Below are 19464 nucleotides of genomic sequence, written 5' to 3'. Positions count from 1 at the left end.
ACTTAAATGAGGTTCACAAGTTATATTCGTGAAGGTCATACTGCATTTGCGAAGGTCGTACTCAGAGGTCTCATCAAAATGCGAAAGTTGAGGACATTAATTTGCAACATGTATTTGTGAATATCATGCACATTTGTGGAGCTTCTCGATAAGTATTTACTTAAGTAAGGTTCACATGTTATATTCATAAAGTTCATGATGTATTTGTGAATATTGTACTATATTTGTGGATGTTTGTATAATATCTTTTTTATTGAAGGATTGTGAACTTCGTACAACGTAGCTATATATCGCACGAACCTCGACAGGTTCACATGTGCGAAGAACAAAAATATCCTAAAAAGGTCAGAAATCGATGATTTTTAATACACAAAGAATTTTGTCACATTGCTAGGTATTTCGAAAACCACCATTTTGCACGAACAATACGATTATTTTTTCTTTTTTTTTTCTTTTTATTATTGTTGTCGTGGGTGGGGGTGGGGGCGCTTAGGCGAACCCCAACCAGGGAACACGAATGAGAATTACAAAATCAGAATTACAAATCAAAAGCTGCTACCCATGTTGTTTGTACACCAAATATTAGTTTTTTCATTTGTCAATTTTATAACGTGGTCCTTCGGAATATTCAAATGGTTGAATCCTTGAGCTATGCTTAATAAAGATCCTCAAACCCTTTTTCTTTGAATACTGTGTAGGGGTGGCAATTTCTGACCCGACCCGCCAACCCGCCTCTTAGGCGGGTTCGGGTTGGGCTTAAGCCAACCCGTTTAATAAACGGGTCGACCCGCGTAACCCGTTTATTAAACAGGTCGGGTTCGGGTTGGGGGTATGCCAACCCGCCAACCCGGCTGACCCATTTAATAAACGGGTTAGGCGGGTGGGTCAACCCGCCAACCCGTCTGCCTGACCCGTCAACCCGCCAACCCGACCCGTCAACCCGACCCGCCAACCTGCCAACCCGATCCGTCAACCCGCCAACCCGACCCGCAAACCTGACCCGTGAACCTGAAAACCCGTTTACCCGACCCAACCCATTTATTAAATGGGTTGGCGGGTCGTGTCGGGTTACCCGTTTATTAAACGGGTCGGGTTCGTGTTTGCCACAGCCGACCCGTTTATTAAACGGGTCGGGTTCGGGTTGAGGTATGCTGACACACCAACCCGACCCGCCAACCCGATCAGATTGCCACCCCTAATACTGTGCAAACAATGGAATTACACTGAAAATAAAAAACTTAAACTGGAGACGAGCAAAATTTGGAGCCGATATAAAATCATGTACTTGGTGAGACTTTTAAGTCTTAGAGATAGCCAATAGTTTTTCTTTCTTTCTTTTATAAACCCTCGCCAAAAACCGGGTCACTTAATGGGTCTGCCCTAAGGTACACCTCGTGTGGGGTCACTGACACCCAAGCACTTACGGACCCACTAGTTAAAGGCAAGTGCTTTCGTAGGGGGTGTCAATAGTGCGGGTTTGACCTGAAACCAACCCTTACCAAACCCTATTAGGTCGGGGTTTGGTGATAAATAAGAAGGCCCGATTAGAATCCGGGTCGCCCAAAGGGTCTGATTAATATATGAAGTCAGGTATGGTTTGTGAAATTTCATACCAGACCTGGGCTTGAACCGGGTTCCGATTAAGATCTGCAAATTTTCAATGTAAAAATGATAAAAAAAAAAAATATTCTTTTTACAGGGTATGGTCTGGGTCTGATTCATGAATTAAATCCTTATAAGATTTGGGTATGATTTCTCTTATGGTGGGTCGGATTAGACCCAAGTCCATCATCTCAAATGAAGTTTGGGTCTAGTTTCACCTGGGTCTAAACCAAATCCGACCTGTTGACACCGACTTGCGTGGGAACATGGCATGCTGCCTGAGGTCACAGATGTGATAATACAAACTGCCACCTTATGCGTGGAAAGCAGATCTGGTACTCGGGCCGAGTATTTCATAAAGTACTCGGCTACACAAAACACAGAAAATTAATCACAGCATGAAAAAGTGAAGATCACCGGGCATGATCGGTACACATTTCTCACAGCGATTTCCATGTTTTATTGACGCATCCTTTTTTTATTCATTTTTTATATTATTATATTAATTTATCATTTTATTTGATACTCATGAACAAAAAAATGAGTATCACTCTGTTACAAGATCGGATCTCTTCTTTGTGTGCTGCTCCGAAGTACTTTTGGTAGTCATCTGAAATATAATAGAGTTCTTAGGTTCCAATATTTCCTGCAAACACTGTCATGGTGTCACAAGGTGATCAAGGGGTAAGCCCACGGAACTGTCAGGACAGTGATTGTAGGTACCGCAGACAAGACAAAACCAGTGCGACTAGGTCTCTAATCCTGAGGGCGGTTTTTTCCGTGTAAATATAAAAAAAAAGTGACCAAGTTCATGAACTCTCCCAACTTTATTTTCTATTGGCAGGAGAAAAATAGTTTCAACACCAAAGTCGGTCAAACTTGGCCACTTGCCTGTGATATCAAACATTACTTTAAAATGACATCCATGTGTTCTAGTTTATCATGCTAGGATGTTTTGAATTATGTCAAGTAATCAGTTTTTCACAAGGGTTTGTGGTGCAATCCTATGTGCATGGGGATGAAGCTTGTATATATTAATCCATAGAATATCATAGACTTAGATTTGATCATCATATATGATGCAGGAGCGGAGCGACCATATCGAAGTTCACATAGTTTATTGGATCATTTGAGATACATGTTAGTTTAATTTAGATATTTTTATTTTTAAATCATTGTAATAGATATTGGATCCTTATGCCTGATCGATATCTTAACTAAGATAAGTTTTATCTTTTTTAAAGGTTATCAGTTTAAGGAGTCTTAAAATTAGAATTCTTTCCTTATAATTATAGACAATCTATGACTGAAAACAGTAAAGTTGAGAGTTCAGATTGTGGTTGGATTTCATATTTGTTAATTTTCAATTTATTTGATTTATTCTGCGCTTTGCATTAAATTCTTACATTTTTTTAGCTATTTCTTGTATTTCTCAACTTTTCCTAAATATAATTGTAGTTTGATAGATTTTATTGTAAATCAAGCCCTTCTCTATTTACATCAATATATAATAACATAACATTGATCTTTCTTTTCCTTAAATCATCACCTGTCTAAATCATCACATCACATAACTCCTTCCTCATTAACAAAGGCTTTGTGCGAAGTTACTTTTGCTAGATTTTGGCTAAAAAAAGTTTTTTTTTTTTTTTGCTTAAAATTGGCCAAAAAAAGGCTACTTTTGCTGGTTTGTTTTTCTTAGTTGACTTTTAGAATGCGTTTGAATCGCCGCCGGGCAGACTTGTCCGACATGGGTAGGCTCCAAGTCCGACATCAAACATGGGACATGGGAGTCCCGCCAAAGCAAGATGCATTTGTAACGCTGCGTTGGTGGGACGTCATTATCACACCCCAAGGGGTACAACACTGGAGTACATCCAGAATGCAATGGGCCCTTAGTGCATGCTTGCACGCACGTTCAAGCTGAGAGAATCATTTTTCTCCCTAAGAAAAAGAGCCACAAATTCTCAGGAAAATCGACCTTTACCTTTTTCAAGATGAGAATATCTTCTCAAGGCATGATTATCTCACTGCAATGCGATGAGAACAATGGGAGAGAGGATCAAGTGCAATGTGATTGCACACTTTTAGTGTTCTGCTGCACCTAATCACCCACCATCTTCAGAATACAGCCTGTCAGCTGTGGGGGGCCCAACAGCAGATAGCGGGCTATAAGTGCAGCAGCACACTTAAAGTGTACAATCACATTGCACCTTTTTCTCAATTTGAAAAATGGCGCTCTTGAGAATCACTCTCTAAAAAACTTAAGAGATTGATTCTCACAGGGTTGAAAGCAATTCAAAGGAGACAAAAATCTAGAATATGAATTGAGAGGGGCCCTTATCTTATCCATGAAGTCATGGCTTCAATACTACAGTATAATATTTTAAAACTGCTGGCACATGGAGTGTCCTAACAATAAGGGCCTTGTAATATAATCCACAATTTTGGTCTCTGATATTAAAATAATATATGAAGTATGGGGAATTCCAAATCCCTTCTTCTTCTTTTTTTTTTACTCGGAGAAACCGCCCCACGTGCAGAGACCTAACCATGCTGGCTCAGCCTGCCGTACTTATGGTCTTTGTCCATGTTGGCGTAAAACTCTGAGGGCTTACCACTCGACCGCTAAGCTTCGGCTTATGTAGAGGGGTGACACCCATGAGATTTGAACCTAGACTGCCCGTCAAACGATCTAGGTCCCATTCCACTACGCCAAACCACTTGGGTCAAAATTTCAAATCCTTATTGGTAGGTGGTGGGGATCCAGTTAAGAAACATCCAATTTGACCCACACATTATTTGTAATTTCTTTTTTTAGGCTTTCTTAAGAGTCTATCATGCCAAGTTGCCAACGTAAGGCATTGCTAACATCACTTGGGATCATTTTTCTATCAAAAATACAATAAACCAAGTACTCTCCATCTAAAAAAATATGTCAAAGAATGAAGAATGGTTTTCAACCTTAATTAAAAGATAATTGCATTTGCTTGTTTAGTTAGTAACATATTAGAGACTCAACCTCAATTAAAATATAATTGTATGTGTTTGATTGATTATTAACATATTATAAAGATGGTGCCTTTAGGAAACGAGATGAGCAGCTCATTGTTCAGCTCGGCTCGGCTCGTGAAAAGCTTGGTAAGCCAAGCTATGAGCCAGCGCATCTAAGTATACAAGTCGATTACGAACTATAGAAGCTCCTCTCATATATATAGGATCATTTTATATAGAGAAAATATGAGGTGGTTCTTGTACCATGATACCTTATGATGGTACATACTATTGTTTGTATGGATCTAGCCACCAAATGGTAGATCTAACCGTACAGATGTGTTTAGTCGGCTAGACTCGACTCATGACGAGCTCACAAGCTGAGCCTTTGAAGGGGTATTACCTTTAACAAGCCGAACTCGAGTCTCTACTCGCTTGGCTCGCTTAGCAGCCCTAGACTAGGGAATATTGCTTATAATCGGAGGGGTTGTGCATATGCAATTATGGTTATATCATCATCTTCAATTCATGATCCATACCCATCAGTACCACTTTAATAAACCATAAAGATGGGGCCCACACATGGAACGCAATGAATTCAGATACTATCCCCTACAAGTTTTGAAAGGTACATATAATATTAAAAAGTCTGCAATAATTAGAAAACGAAAACGAAATAACGAAAAAAGCCGCAGGTTGTTTCTGCAAGAAATATTTGTTTATGATTTTTTTTCATGTGGTTCTCTCTACTGCTAGAATAAATTTATTCAAGAGATTTTTAATAAGTTATCCTTCGTATAAGATACAATTTATTTGAGTACCCATAAATAAAGATTGGTATTTGAAAATGTCAATAAACATTAAAATAAAATAAAAAACACACTGTGGTGGATTAGGGATCCAAAGGAGAAGGTCAGCTTTTTAAATCAAAGGTCATTAAAAACCAGGTATGGTGATAAATAAGAAGACCCTATTAAGACTCAGGTATGGATTCAAAGGTCCGATTAATACATGGATTCAAGTATAACTTGTGAAATTGTATACCACACTCGGGCCTGACCTGAGTTGGATTAAGACTCGCAATTTTTCAATGTAAAAATAATAAAAAATAATATTTTACTGGATTTGGTTCATGTAGTTCTTGTCGGGTCTCAGTATGGTTTTTCTTATAGTGGGTCCGATTAAACTTGATTCCGGACTCAATACCATACCTGAAAATCGAGGCCAAGTCTGGTTTCACTGGCTGAACCCAACCTGACCCGACCCATTTACACCGGGGTCCACAACAGGACTCCCCATGTGTAATATTATCCAAAAGGATCCAAGTGGTGTAAAAGTGTTAACTAAGTGTGCATTATTGTAAATAAAATATCATTGATCTAGTTATTTTTAAGAAATCAGTTGATATGGACATTTAAATAAATAATACAGGCTTGGAAGCGTTCTACATTATTCCATTTGAAATTTTATACAAGACCCTGGCCTGACCTGAGTTTGGATTAAGATCCGCAATTTTTCAATTTCAAAATGATAAAAAATATTATTTTGACGAGTATGATTCGTAGTTTTTATCAGGTCCAAATATAATTTATCTTATAGTAGACCGATTTAAACCCAAACCCAAACCCAAACTTGATATCATACTCAAAATTTGAAACTTGGTCTTGTTCTACCTGGCACTCACGCAGAGAGCTACCGCCTTCAATTAAAGCGTTCATCCAGTGTTTTGCGGTTCAATATTACACGCTCCCATATATATATATATATATATATATATATAAGAGAGAGAGAGAGAGAGAGTAATGGGTCCGTGCTAAACCAATTTGGTTCTAAACGGCGTGCTAAATGGGTTTTTCGAGCTTCTCCGGTGCTTTTTATGCAGTTGGGGCTCCCATAAATGTGTTGGGCACGGTCCATTTACTAAGAATTCATACCTGGATAATGTGTTTTTGATGAAAAAAAATGATGTTTGGAGTCCTAAAATTTACAAAGATTTTGGACCGTTGATTTTTAGAACTTTATAAAAACCCACCAACCTGTTGGAATCAAACTCTTCATGATCCCTCTAAAATCAAGTACATATATCACTTCTGTACCGTTAAAATTTAAAAATAAAATTATAAAAAGCCCAAAACATCCATTTAGCACACGGTTTAGCATCAAATTGGTTTAGCACGGACCCATTACTCTCTCTCTCTCTCTCTCTTTTTATACATATATATAAAATGTTTTTACACGAGTAAACTCGTGTTCGGCTAGTCTCGTTCGAAACTCGGCAAAACATGAAGTAAACAAGCCCTCCTCCAACATATCCTTTTTAGATATTCGGCTCGATTACCAAGCCTACTTGTGGACAACGATAGTAGCTCACATCACACCAAACCACTTTAATTAGTCAGGAGCAAGTGGAGATGTAACGACACAAACATTAGTGAACTCTACGCAACCCGACTAGAGGTGGGCAATGAGTCGGGTGGCCTGAGGGCTAGCCTGGCCCAGCCTGCCACGGGCCGAGCCTGAGCCTATAAATTAGCCCCATGCGCGGCCCAAAACCGAGCTGTCATGGGCTGGGCTGGGCCGTGGCTGAGCTCAGCCTGTGTACGTATATATATAACATAATAGACTCGACCCAGCTCGATTAGGTCCATGGGCCTAATGGGCAGCCCGTGGGCCAGCCTGGTCCATTAGCAGGCTGGGTCAGCCCATTGCCCACCGCAAACCCGATCTAAGTGTAACTGGAATGAAGTTTGGATTAAAAAAGTTAATCACCAGAATTTGAAGCTAACCAGATATGCTTTTTTACGTATCCATACCTCGATGTTAGTCAAATTCAGTTATAAAACTATAAGATCAAATTCGATTCGTTTTAATAACTGGATCCGAAATGCTCTACTAGTTCCAACTAAATGGTAATCGATTGTTTTTGGATATTCAAACTAAATCTGATCCATTGATACGGCCCTAACCAACTCAGCTTCAAGGTTTGGCTTGCCAGCCCTAAGGAGGCTTGGCCTAGACGGGTGGAGCCTTGGCAAACGCGTAGCTAGGCCCTGTAGATATGGCAGGCTGAGCCAGTGCGGTCAGGTCTTCGCGTCAGGTGCAGTTTCTTAGAGGTATAAAAAGTTGTGCTTGCCAGTATGGATTGTGTCAGCCTAAGGTACTTAGGCCCAAGTTGACACTGGGGCCAGCCTGGGTCGGATACATGGGTCCAGTTGGTTTAGAGACATGTGGGGGAGGTTGCATCTAGTGGGAGCAGATCTGTGATCCTGCTGGGCCCCCACTCTCCCAAACCAGATATCCGATTCAACCTAGAATGTCTTACAGCTTCAATTATATGGGCTGGATTTGGATTTTCATTTTCATGACCCAACATAACTCGGACCCAAAATGGACTGCTTGTTATACTGTTCTCATGAATGTCAAAATTGAAATGTGGGACGCAGGCTGATACGTCTATGGAGCCCACTACGTAAATCTTCAACGGATCCGATTTGACCTGAACTTGACTCATACTGGATCCTATAGGGACAGGGTTTGGTTACACGATTAACTATCTGGGTCGAATCCAAGAAGTTTGTTATTTAATGGGTCTGATATGGTTTATGAAATTTTATACCAAACCCGGGTCTGACCCGAGTTTTCGATTAAGACCCACAATGTTTCAATGTAGAAAACTTAAAAAATATTATTTTATGAGGTATGGGTCTGGTTTATGTAATTTTTATTAGATCCAGGTATGGTTTTTCTTATAAAAATATTCGGTTAGACTCATATCCAGATCCGATACCTGCATCACTTAGTCAGATTCGGGTTTGGACCTACCCATTTTAGCAAGAGTCCAACCCGTTGACCCCTATCAATCTCTATTATGCAAGTCCCACACAATAAACTGACCCCATACACAGTGACAAATTTCACAATATTTATGAAAAATCTCCTGAAAATATCAGTAAAAATTACCTGAAAGTTAAAAACAACACTTTTTTGTGTTTTTCATAAAAAAATGGATATCACGTTATCGGCTATTTAGCATTAAAAAAAACTGCATATTTTTTATATATTTTTATTTGTAAAAAAAAATTAAAATTATTAATAGATTCTTATTGTCAATATTTTGCCCAAAAAGATGCGAGTTAAAAAAAACATCAATTTCTCGTGAGTTTCTGTGCCGTTATTTAACTTTTATCACTACGACCCCATATACTTTTGAACCTCCAAGATGGATTGGACAAACAAAGATCCAAATGCAATCCAGACTCAGTTTGGATCCAACCCGTTTAAAGCCCAAGGTTTCATGGGTAACCGAAGCTGAGGCTCGGGCCGTCATCACCTGCCGACTAACGTACACACACATATATATAGATACAGCGGCCGCCATTAACGATTACACGGAGAAAGAGTCCCGACTCGGGTAGATACCACCATCGATTCGGCGTGAGATAATCCCGATTCCCAGAGTTTAAAAAGGAGGAGAACTCTTGCTATTATTGTGCTTCCTTCTGAGAACCGGATATGGTTGGTGGAGCTATTTCTTCCCCAATTCCGTCTCTGCTCCCTCACCCAGAGCTCCCGATCTAGCAACTTCTTCTTCTTCTGCTCTCTTACTCGGTTCTAGTTCGGGTTTCGATCGAGGTCTGCGGCATCATCATGAACATGGAGAAGTCTCAAGTATGGCAGCCCTGCAAGAAGAAGAGATCGTGAGGGGGAGGGGAGGGAGGCAGAGAGATCGAGGGGATTGCGCGTGGATCCGAGGAGGAGGAGGAGGCGGAGAAGATGAGCTCCCACAGCAGGATGCGACTCGGGAAGTACGAGCTCGGGAGGACGCTCGGGGAAGGGACGTTCGCGAAGGTGAAGTTCGCGAGGAACATCGAGACGGGGCAGAGCTTCGCGATCAAGATACTCGATAAGGACAAGGTGCTCAGGCACAAGATGATCGGCCAGGTGCGTTGAACGACAGGCGGTTCTGGTGTTGATTATCAATTCTTTTTCTTTTTCTTTTTCTTCTTCTTCTGCTGGTGTTGCTTCTGCTGCTTCTTTTGGCTTTTTACAGAGGGTATTTTTTTTAGGAGAGAAAAATATTAGAACGAATCTATGTGACAAGTGACAAGAAGTTATCATTTATGCGAGTCATTTTTCTTATATTTTGCTTGGTTAGATTTGAAATTTTAAGATTTTCTATTGCTTATGAGTTAGAAAAAAAACATTTCTATTGCTTACAATATTTCAAGTAACTCAAAATCACGGTTCGTCTATTTCTTTGTGATTTTCTTTGATTTGTACTGCTAATCGGTAAGATGTGCAAAGCTTTGGTTAATTTTAAGGTGACTTATTTTTCCTCCTTTGTAGCGTCGGTCTGTTTTAGGTCCGGAACTTTTTAAGATATTTTTCTGGAAATTTGTGATGGAACTGACGCAGGGTGATAGATAAGAATTGCCTTCTGTTTATTGCTTTTTATTTTTGTCATTTAATGATAAACGGAGGTCAATTTGGTTATTTCTTTGTCTGGTTAATTGGTCTCTTTTTCTTTCTCTTTCACCTTTTTTCTCCCCTCTTTGTGAGTTCCTTTTGTTGGCCAATTACAGCAAACCCTCCGCACAAGCAAATCAAGGAGTCACTGTTGAATCTTGTTGGGTTGGAAGATAAACACATTATTTTTGCGCCCCGTCCGTCTCTAAATTCTTATCTTTATTTTAAAAGATGCGATATTTATTGATGAGCATCACTTTACCTGTTATTTGTGCGTTTTGAATGCCAAACCTGGCTATACAGCTTTAACTATCTTCAACAAATTGAAGAATACCAATGTGATATCCTATCCTTTGGATGAAAATTTTAAACTTTAGAATCTCAACAAGTTGCATATAGGGGGGAGTGTTTGTTTCTTGCTAAATATCACGAGAACCTCGATACCATCCTTTTCATTGTTCCTTCTGTCAATGAGACGGCACACTATTCAATTAATGTAAAGTTAAGCAAGTAACTTTTACTGACAGGTTTCTGCTTCCTGATTGCAGATTAAGCGAGAAATCTCAACCATGAAGTTAATTAGACACCCGAATGTGATACGGATGTTTGAGGTGAGATGTGACCTTTATTACCTTTGAAGGTGTTTAGAAAGTTATCTTTTTGATCCTTGAAGGTGCCTAGAAGATTGTATCTTTGATGTAGGTGATGGCTAGCAAGACAAAGATTTACATCGTTTTGGAATTTGTTACTGGCGGGGAGCTGTTTGATAAAATTGTAAGATTTAATGATTGAAATTGTTAACAGTTTCATTTTGTAATTAAAAGAAAAATCATGGCTGGCTTGGGTGATCTTGGCCAACTCTGTTAAATGGAGCTGGGCCTTCAGAATTGCTGGTTTGGACAATTAAATCCTTTTCTTTCTCTTGTGTCAGGTAAACCATGGGAGGTTGAAGGAGGATGAGGCAAGGAAGTATTTTCAACAACTGATCAATGCTGTCGATTACTGTCATAGTAGAGGTGTATGCCATCGGGACTTGAAGGTCAGACTGAATTTAATGCAATTCCCGTCTGTTCTGTTCTTGGTTGTGTTTCTTTGTATTTTCTAGAAACTGATCGAGTAGATTCTGTCACTTAATTTGTCTACTTGTTGCAGCCAGAAAACCTGCTATTGGATTCATACGGTGTGCTTAAAGTTTCAGATTTTGGGTTAAGCGCTCTACCTCAGCAAGTTCGAGTGAGTGAATCAATTTCCTCTGAAGTTATTACATATTCAAATAGTGATATTAAAAATAGTAGCATTTTTTCCCAGGGAAAACAGAACAATGATGTGCCGAAATTCACATTTTGCCTTGTCAGGCATTCACTGCAAGTACTCTGTTTTCCTTTGTTCCTTGAAGTTGGTATTGTTCAGAAGAAAGTATAAAAAGAAAAAGAAAAAGAAAGAAAAAGTTAGAACACGTCTCCTTTTGTGAAATGGGTTGCAAATTAGGTCAACAATTGGAAAAATCAGAAAATGTGTACAAGTGTCAGCGCTGGAAGTGAAACATTTTGTAGAATACATTTGAACAATTTCTCATATCATCTGATGTAGCCATTTCGTCAGCATCACAATTCATGCATTATAGATGCTAATATTTGTCAATTAACAATGAACACAAGTATAAAATGACATTAATCAATGCACTTGATTGCTTGTTCTTACTTGCCTCAATTGATTTTTCTTGCCTTTTGTCTTTTTTTTTGTTGCAAATATTAAATTGAAGAACTGATCTAATATGGGATTGTTTCTCTTCGTTCTGACATCTGAATCTGGGAGATTCTTAATTCAGGAAGATGGGTTGCTTCATACTACTTGTGGCACGCCTAATTATGTTGCTCCTGAGGTACAATGAACTGAATATGGATTCTATCTGTATACCAACAAGGGAGGCAAATAATGCTTCTCATGTTTCACTTTCTTATTTTCATTTTGGATTATATGTCAGGTAATAAATGACAAAGGATATGACGGATCAAAGGCAGATCTGTGGTCATGCGGAGTGATTCTTTATGTTCTTATGGCAGGTTACTTACCTTTTGATGACTCTAATTTGATGGAACTGTACAAAAAGGCAAGCTAAGTTTTTCAACAGATTTTGCATTAAGCAAGGCCCTACAGCATTCTAGCACATCTAGAATTTAGTTTTTTGACTTCAAGTTACATTTTTGCAGATTTTTAAAGCGGATTTTACCTGTCCTCCATGGTTTTCCACAAGTGCGAAGAAACTCATCAAAAGGATCCTGGATCCCAATCCAAAAACCGTATGCCTTAACCATGTTTATGTGCCCTGTTTTTCAGCCTTGTTATTATTGATCCTTGCTATGATGCTGTCATTGTTTTTGATCTTTTTGTTGGTTGAATACAATGTTTGAGTTATGCGCCCGACTGTCGAAGAAACTATTCCTCAATGATTCTTCTGATTTCCTTTCAACATTTTACATGGGACAGCGCATTACAATTGCAGAGGTTATACAGAATGAATGGTTTAAGAAAGGTTACAAGCCACCCAACTTTGAAGATGTGGATGTCAGTCTTGATGATGTACATGCTGTTTTTGATGAATCAGGGGTAATGTTTCCTGTTTCTTGAAAGATGTTTTATTGTATAAAAGAAATACCAGGACTTATAAGGATGCTTTGCTATTCTAAAACCACAGGACCCTGGAAATCTTGTTGTTGAGAGGAGAGGAGAAAGACCAGTGTTAATGAATGCATTTGAACTTATTTCGACTTCTCAGGGCTTAAATCTCAGCAGCTTATTCGAAAAACATATGGTATGCTATTAAACTTGCCCTTCCTTCGTGCTATTATGTAGATCTTCTACCTTTTCATTTGATGAAGGGCATGTGGTGTATTTGCTTATTTTCTGAAAATATCAGCATTTGCATTCCAGGAAAGGTTTAGGTATATAGGATCAGCGATGCATATTGTGTCAATCATGTTAGTTGTACAAATTTAAGTACATGGATAATGTTTTATTTTGTTTGCCGTGTTCAAAAGACGTGGTGATAAAACCAAAAGAATTTAGACTCTATTTGGGAGTCTCGCATTGAGATGGAAACACCATTTCCATGTGTTGCCAAAAATTGGTTTTGCCAAAATCTGGTGTTGAGGATGGAGTTGCCAAAAACTTCCTCTTGTGAATGGTGTTGAAATATGGTGTTGGGACTGCCAACTGCATTCTCAATGTAGTGTTTTGACAACACCACTGCTCCCAAATAGCAGAGAGCATTGGAAGAAACAATTATAGTTGGTTTTCTTTCAAATTTGACAATACAAATATGTGTAATTTTATTTATTACATTTTTTTTGTGGATTGACCACCTTTGAAAATTTTGTATATTTTGCTTGGCACAGAATTGGGTTCGTTGAGCACAAAGTTTTTGGTGAATATTCGACTTAGAAATTTATATTCAGTCTATTTCTATTAACTACCAGAAGTACAAATTGCTTAGACACGCAAGGAGCTCTAATTATCAGTAGTTATTCGCTGTCTTATTCAAAACTTTGCAAAAATACCTCTGGTATAGGCTGGTTGAGAAATGTGTTGCAGAAAATTTACAATTTTCATGTTTTTCCTTAAAACAGGGTGCTGTTAAGAGACAGACGCGATTTACATCAAAATGCCCTGCCCAAGAGATAGTTTCAAAAATTGAAGAAGCTGCAACTCCTATGGGCTTTGATGTAACGAAGAACAACTACAAGGTGGTATCCAACATCATTCATTCATCGTGGTGGTTTAATATATATATATATATATATGATAATAGGGTATGGTCCTGTGCTCCCCCTTTTTTGGTTAGGTCCCGTTAGGACCCTCTAAAAATCATATTTTCAAGTATGTTTTTGCTTGATCTGAACCGTTAGATGTGTTCATCATTTCTTATTTACTAAGAAACAAGCTTTCTTTCAAATTGATTTGAAGTAAAAATGTAAAATTTTATCATCAAATTTTTGTATAATGTCAATTATTGATTTTTTTTCCTCTTTAAAATATACATCTGAGCATAAAAAATCTTAATCAAATACATGCTCCCTATTGAGTAGACAATGATAAACACATCTAATGGTATAGATCAAGCAAAAAATACTTGAAAGTATGATTTTTGAAAGGTCCTAACGGGACTTAATTAAAAAAGGGGTAGGACCATGCTCTCTCTCTCTCTCTCTCTATCTCTATCTCTCTCTCTCTATCTATCTATATATATATATATATAGGGGTTAGCTGCCTACCTACCACTTGATGAACAACAAATGCACGTTAGCACGGAGTTGATCACTCACGCTTTCTGCAGCGCAAAAGCCTTTGGTGGTGATCACGACCACCACTGAAAGTCCTTTTCACAGATGTGAGGTACACAACCGCACATCTTTTTGTTGTTCAACTGAAAGGGGGCAGGCACCTACCCCCTGCTCTCTCTCTCTCTCTCTATATATATATATATATATATTGTGTGTGTGGCTGTGTTTTTTCTTTGTCCCAGCCTTACCTTACTGCATCATTTTTTTTATGATTATTTTTACGATAAAAGTGCATACTTGATTTATGACAATCTAACTAGGATGACTCGTCTTTGCTCTTTAGGGGGCGTTTGATTAGTGAACAAGGGAGGACAAGGATATGGTGTGATGCCTTGTCCTGTCTGTGGACAGTCTGGGACGCACAGTTGGTGCACACATTTTTTTTCAAAAGGTGTCCACACTGTCCTGTCCTCCCTGTTCCAGTGGGGAGGGGTGAACAGTGTGGGACAGAAAAATGCATCCCTTTGGGACACATGGGATGCAGTGTCCCGCCTGTCCCCACATCCCAATTTTGCGTGGGCATGCGGGCACGCGGGCACGCATGGACCCCACCTGGCATGTGTCCCGCCGACTTGCGTCCTGCCAATTGGATCCTGTTGATAATTATAATGCTGTGCTTGTGCAAGAATGCCAATCGCATAGTTGATGTGAAACTGTGACAGCTGGAGCACTTTTGTATCATAGGGCACCAAGTGGATCTGATGATTTGGAACTTTGGCATACAAAATTGAAAATCATCATATTACCATATTAATGCAATTTTTTCTTACTACCATTTATATTTTGCCAATTCTGACTGTGTTTGTATTTGTAATACAGATGAAGTTGCAAGACTCAAAAACTGGAAGGAAAGGTCATCTTTCCATTGCTACAGAGGTAGTTCCGTCCTTTGTATTGTTGATATGAGAATCTTTTCTCAATAAAAAATTGTTGACGCATGCATATCAATCATCTGCTTTATGCTAATGTGCTTGTCAAAAAATTGAAGATTAGTAACCTGTATTAGTTGGAAGCAAGCTAAATTTTTACAGGGACTGGGGGAGAATATCAAGATATACTTCATATTGAAACTGAGAAAGAACAACAACACTTGGATTGATTAGTCAGCTGAAGAAAAACGGTTGTTAGAATAACATTTGAAAGTAGAAACTTGGACAACTTGCTAGACTAGGCCATCTCTTTCATTTGTTGCTCAAGCTTGTTATTTACTTGTGCTACTATGTCAAATGACTTGATACTTGTGTTGGTTTGGTTTCCCTATGGAATTGACCTGATTTGTCTAGTCCAATGCTACAGTCAGCTCTTCCCAGTTATTTGGTTTGCAATATTGACTGAATTTTGTTAATTTGCTCATCTGAATCTGGCAGATTTTTGAGGTGGCTCCTTCTCTGTACATGGTGGAACTTCGTAAGTCCAAGGGAGACACGCTAGAGTTTCACAAGGTATTTAAAATTTAAACCATATAGTGAGTTGTGTGCCTGCATGCTTCAATGGTTGTACATACAATCTAGTGGGGATTTATTATGCAATTCACTTGACATAATCTGACCTCATAGATGTGTTCATCATGGTTTTTTTAGTGGGGACCGACCCTTTGATCAACTTTTTTTTCATTGAAAAAAACATGTTTTTTTAAGTAAAAAAATCTGGTGCATTTATATTCATCTTTGCAGCACCAGAAAAACCTATACACGTCAGATACAGTCAATCCAAAATCCAATTCCTACCAAATTGAGCATTTAGGTCACATATATAAGGTTAGATTTATCCAAAAAGCAAAAAATTTTAAAACAAAAAGGGTCTTGCTAAGTCAGCTGTAGGTATAATTGATTACAGAAACTATTAACTGATATATATATATATATATATATTGAAAATTTTGGCTAGGCATGTGGGTTCCAAACCCAGCAGTGGAAAACAATGTTATTAGTATTGTTGTTACTGTTATTTTTTTGGCAGGTACAACTTTGATTTAGTACAAAGTGACCCTTGGATCATGTTTTTCTGATGTGATTTTTCAGGGTTGGAAAACTCAATCGTTTACAATGTACCAAATTTTCTCCCCTAAAAAATTGTATTTTTTACATCGAAAAAGTATGATCCATAGGTTGATTTCTACTATTTTTTAGCATGCTAAACACATCTACAGGGTCAGATTTGGTCAACAGGACCTGCCCATATGAGTTTCAATTAAGGGGTTCAGAGCCAATAGTGTATTCTTATTCAATATTACACACACACACACACACACATATATATATATATATATATATATATATATATATATATATATATATATATATATATATATATATATATATATATATATATATCGATTGTGTTGTATACACTGTGATCCTGATCTACGTATATGCTGCTTCCATTTTCCAGTTTTACAATAACCTGTCAACCAGCCTCAAAGATATCGTGTGGAGAACGGATGGAAGCATAGATAAAGCGGAGAATAGTCCGCCACAGGCAGAGTGTTAAAGAGTAACAACAGGAGCTCAAAAACTTATACATCATAGGGACGCCTTGCTATTTGTAAGTCTCTTTAAAAGATATTGCCGGAATGCTGCTTCGAGTGACGTCCCTATAAAGTAGCAGTAGGCTATGAAATGAGTGACGTTTAGAACTTGAACGCAATTGGCACTTTATATAACTGTAGGTCTTCCAAATTCTATAAGCTGGTGAAGAGAACGGTACTTATGTCTTGAATCTAGTAAAGTATCTTGTGATATATTGGTTTTCAACCACTTTATTTGGTCAATCAGACCTACTAAGCCTCCTTTTTGTAGAGTTAGCAACTAGGGAACATTCTTTTGACTGGATGCAGGATGCCCTGTGTCTTTAGTTTTGCAAGATCCAGAAGAAAGTTCCTGGTTGGCTGGTTCAAACCACAAAACGGAAGCAGATGGATAGGAGTGGTGGGGACGTCGATCCACTCTGCTGGTACTTTTCTGGTAAATTATGAGCCGGCTTGGGACATGTACTTAACAAAGTACTCGTTCCGCATAAAACACAGAAATTCGCGTACGCTATACAATGAATGTGCATCATATGCTGCAATTTTCTCCTCTTTTCTGTGCATTTGTGTGGGCTGAGTACTGGATCTGCTGCGGGAAATTCCTCGTGCTGGCTGGAGCAAATTACGAAACGATAATTTATAAATATCCAAAAAATCAGTGATTTTGAAGTAATGGTATGGTTATAACATTGGATGCAGCTCCAATGGCTTTTACTGCTTTTCGATTTTGTTGTTGTATGAGGCTTGATGATGATGGCTTTTAGCATTGTTCAGGTCAGAAATCCAAATATGAATGTGGGCATAGGATATCCCTGGTTCAACTTAACTTTGGTCTTGCTAAATATTGGTATGGTTTTGGTGAGTAGGTTGAATTGAAACCCAGTTGAAGAGTTTGTGTTTGGCCAGCTGTTTTTTTTGCTACACTTAGAGAATACCCCTTCATCACTGACCGCACACTGGAAGGCCGCGCCCCCACTCCCCCCCCCGTAAAACCCTTGAGATCTCACCTCTGCCCACCAGGGAGTACACCCAGCTTCAATTATGAGTTAAGGGACACCTTCCATGGATTTTGAACTTATGATATCCTGTGAACTTGGTGACGTTCACAAGTTGCCCCTACCAGATGAGTGGAGCCCTTGTGGGCTTAGTCAGCTGTTTGTGAAAACATTGATAGTTAAAAAGTTGCTTGGCCCCCTGTGCGAATCATTCTCTCACACACATTTTTTCACAATCATTGCAAACGTGAGAAAATGAGTCCCCCTTTCTACTTAGATTTACCTTGCATTCCCCTAGATCCAAACCTATTTCTCCCTTCCCTCCTACATTTCCACCTACTTCAAAATCCCAAAAAATGAGCCATAAGAGTTGGGTCTGGAATCTGTAGTATCTTAGTTTTTCCAAAATGCTGGAGAGGGAAATAATGCAGTCAGCCCTAACCTTCAAGAGATGGGCACTCTGAGGATTCGAACAAATGAGATTTTTGCGTGCCCAAACATGCCCTTTGGCTGAGCCTTGGCATCAGCAGGACCTGTTTCAGATCCAAACAAAAACTAGATCCCTCCTGCCTTTGGTAGCGCTTGGACCAACTAACCAAGCTCTAGGAAAATGCTTCTTAAAGATCTCTCATCAGACAGCTTTGCTTTGCTCTAAAGGTTTTGAGCTCCTTCCCCATTGCGAGTGCTTTTGCCTTTTCCCAATTGAAAAAAAAAAGAACAAAAAGAAATTGTCTACTTGAAAGAGAACACTATCCGAAGGTTTTGACTGTTAGATCCAGGTACCGGATCCAGTGTGCCCATAGGATCTCACAAGAAGAGGTTCAAGGACCGACGATTCACAAGTTGCCCCCAAATACCCAAACGGTTAGGTACCATGGTCTAAGGAACATCCAGTTCATTGAAATGATTGATCAGTCAAAATTTCCCGTGTCATCTAAAGGAGTCTGTTTTGCGAGTCCCCGATGAGGTTAGGCAACTGGTCCAAGCTCAATCAAGGAATCCTTCCAAGACTGACAAGCTAGTGTGGACCCAGACGAGCGAATTCTCATCGAAGGCGGTTTGGGAGTCCACCCAGAAGGAGGCCTTCCCAAGAGCAGCAGTTACACTCAGATGGGCGGTAGAGGGTAGACTGTTATCACAGGAAAGACTACACAAAAATGGGCTTTCAATTCCCAAGCAGATGTGAGATGTGTTGTAAAGCAGTAGAGGATGAGGCCCATCTTTTCTTCATGTGCCCAGTAGCGAATTATCTCTGGAAGGCGTCATGGGGCTCAATGGGCGAATTATCCCTAAATTCCAAAATTGAGCCACACTTTCTTTGAAATTTCAGAAATGAGCCATAAGCATCGGGACATCATGTTAACATTCGTCATCTTAAAAAAAACATGATCCTTTTATTTCCTGCATTGTCTTTTGAAATTAAAAAGTACTCATTCATTCTCATAAAAAAGAAAAAGGGTAAATATTTTGAACATTTGATTACGAAGGTTATTATTATAATTTTACTTATGATTTAAGCTGAGTTAATACACAATAATAA

The 19464-nt window shown here is 38.9% G+C and overlaps 1 protein-coding gene across 1 annotated transcript; it reads left to right on the top strand.

Moving 5' to 3' along the window:
• The first annotated feature begins 8981 nt into the window (after nt 1–8981).
• Nucleotides 8982–17139, top strand: LOC149831320 (CBL-interacting protein kinase 23-like). The gene is made up of 14 exons (XM_090013818.1): nt 8982–9537; nt 10611–10673; nt 10765–10836; nt 10994–11101; nt 11215–11295; nt 11891–11944; nt 12047–12172; nt 12273–12362; nt 12550–12669; nt 12758–12874; nt 13689–13805; nt 15222–15278; nt 15770–15844; nt 16794–17139. Exons 1-14 carry the CDS (start codon nt 9370–9372, stop codon nt 16890–16892), a joined length of 1347 nt encoding a protein of 448 aa, XP_089869944.1. The 5' UTR covers nt 8982–9369; the 3' UTR covers nt 16893–17139.
• Nucleotides 17140–19464: the final 2325 nt, after the last annotated feature.

This window comes from Nuphar pumila, chromosome 7 (assembly GCF_984573655.1).
Source record: "Nuphar pumila chromosome 7, dmNupPumi1.hap1.1, whole genome shotgun sequence".
NCBI lineage: Eukaryota > Viridiplantae > Streptophyta > Magnoliopsida > Nymphaeales > Nymphaeaceae > Nuphar > Nuphar pumila.
The sequence above is the reverse complement of the archived record's forward strand: the minus strand, read 5'-3'. Positions and strand labels throughout refer to the sequence as shown.

What these genes read in the sequence shown, in the direction of transcription:
- LOC149831320 (XM_090013818.1), top strand. Translation starts at nt 9,370, where the DNA reads ATGAGCTCCCACAGCAGGATGCGACTCGGGAAGTACGAGCTCGGGAGG. An exon ending in CTCTACCTCAGCAAGTTCGA is followed by an intron (nt 11,296 to 11,890) that starts GTGAGTGAATCA and finishes TTCTTAATTCAG; the next exon opens with GAAGATGGGTTGCTTCATAC. An exon ending in TGATGGAACTGTACAAAAAG is followed by an intron (nt 12,173 to 12,272) that starts GCAAGCTAAGTT and finishes ACATTTTTGCAG; the next exon opens with ATTTTTAAAGCGGATTTTAC.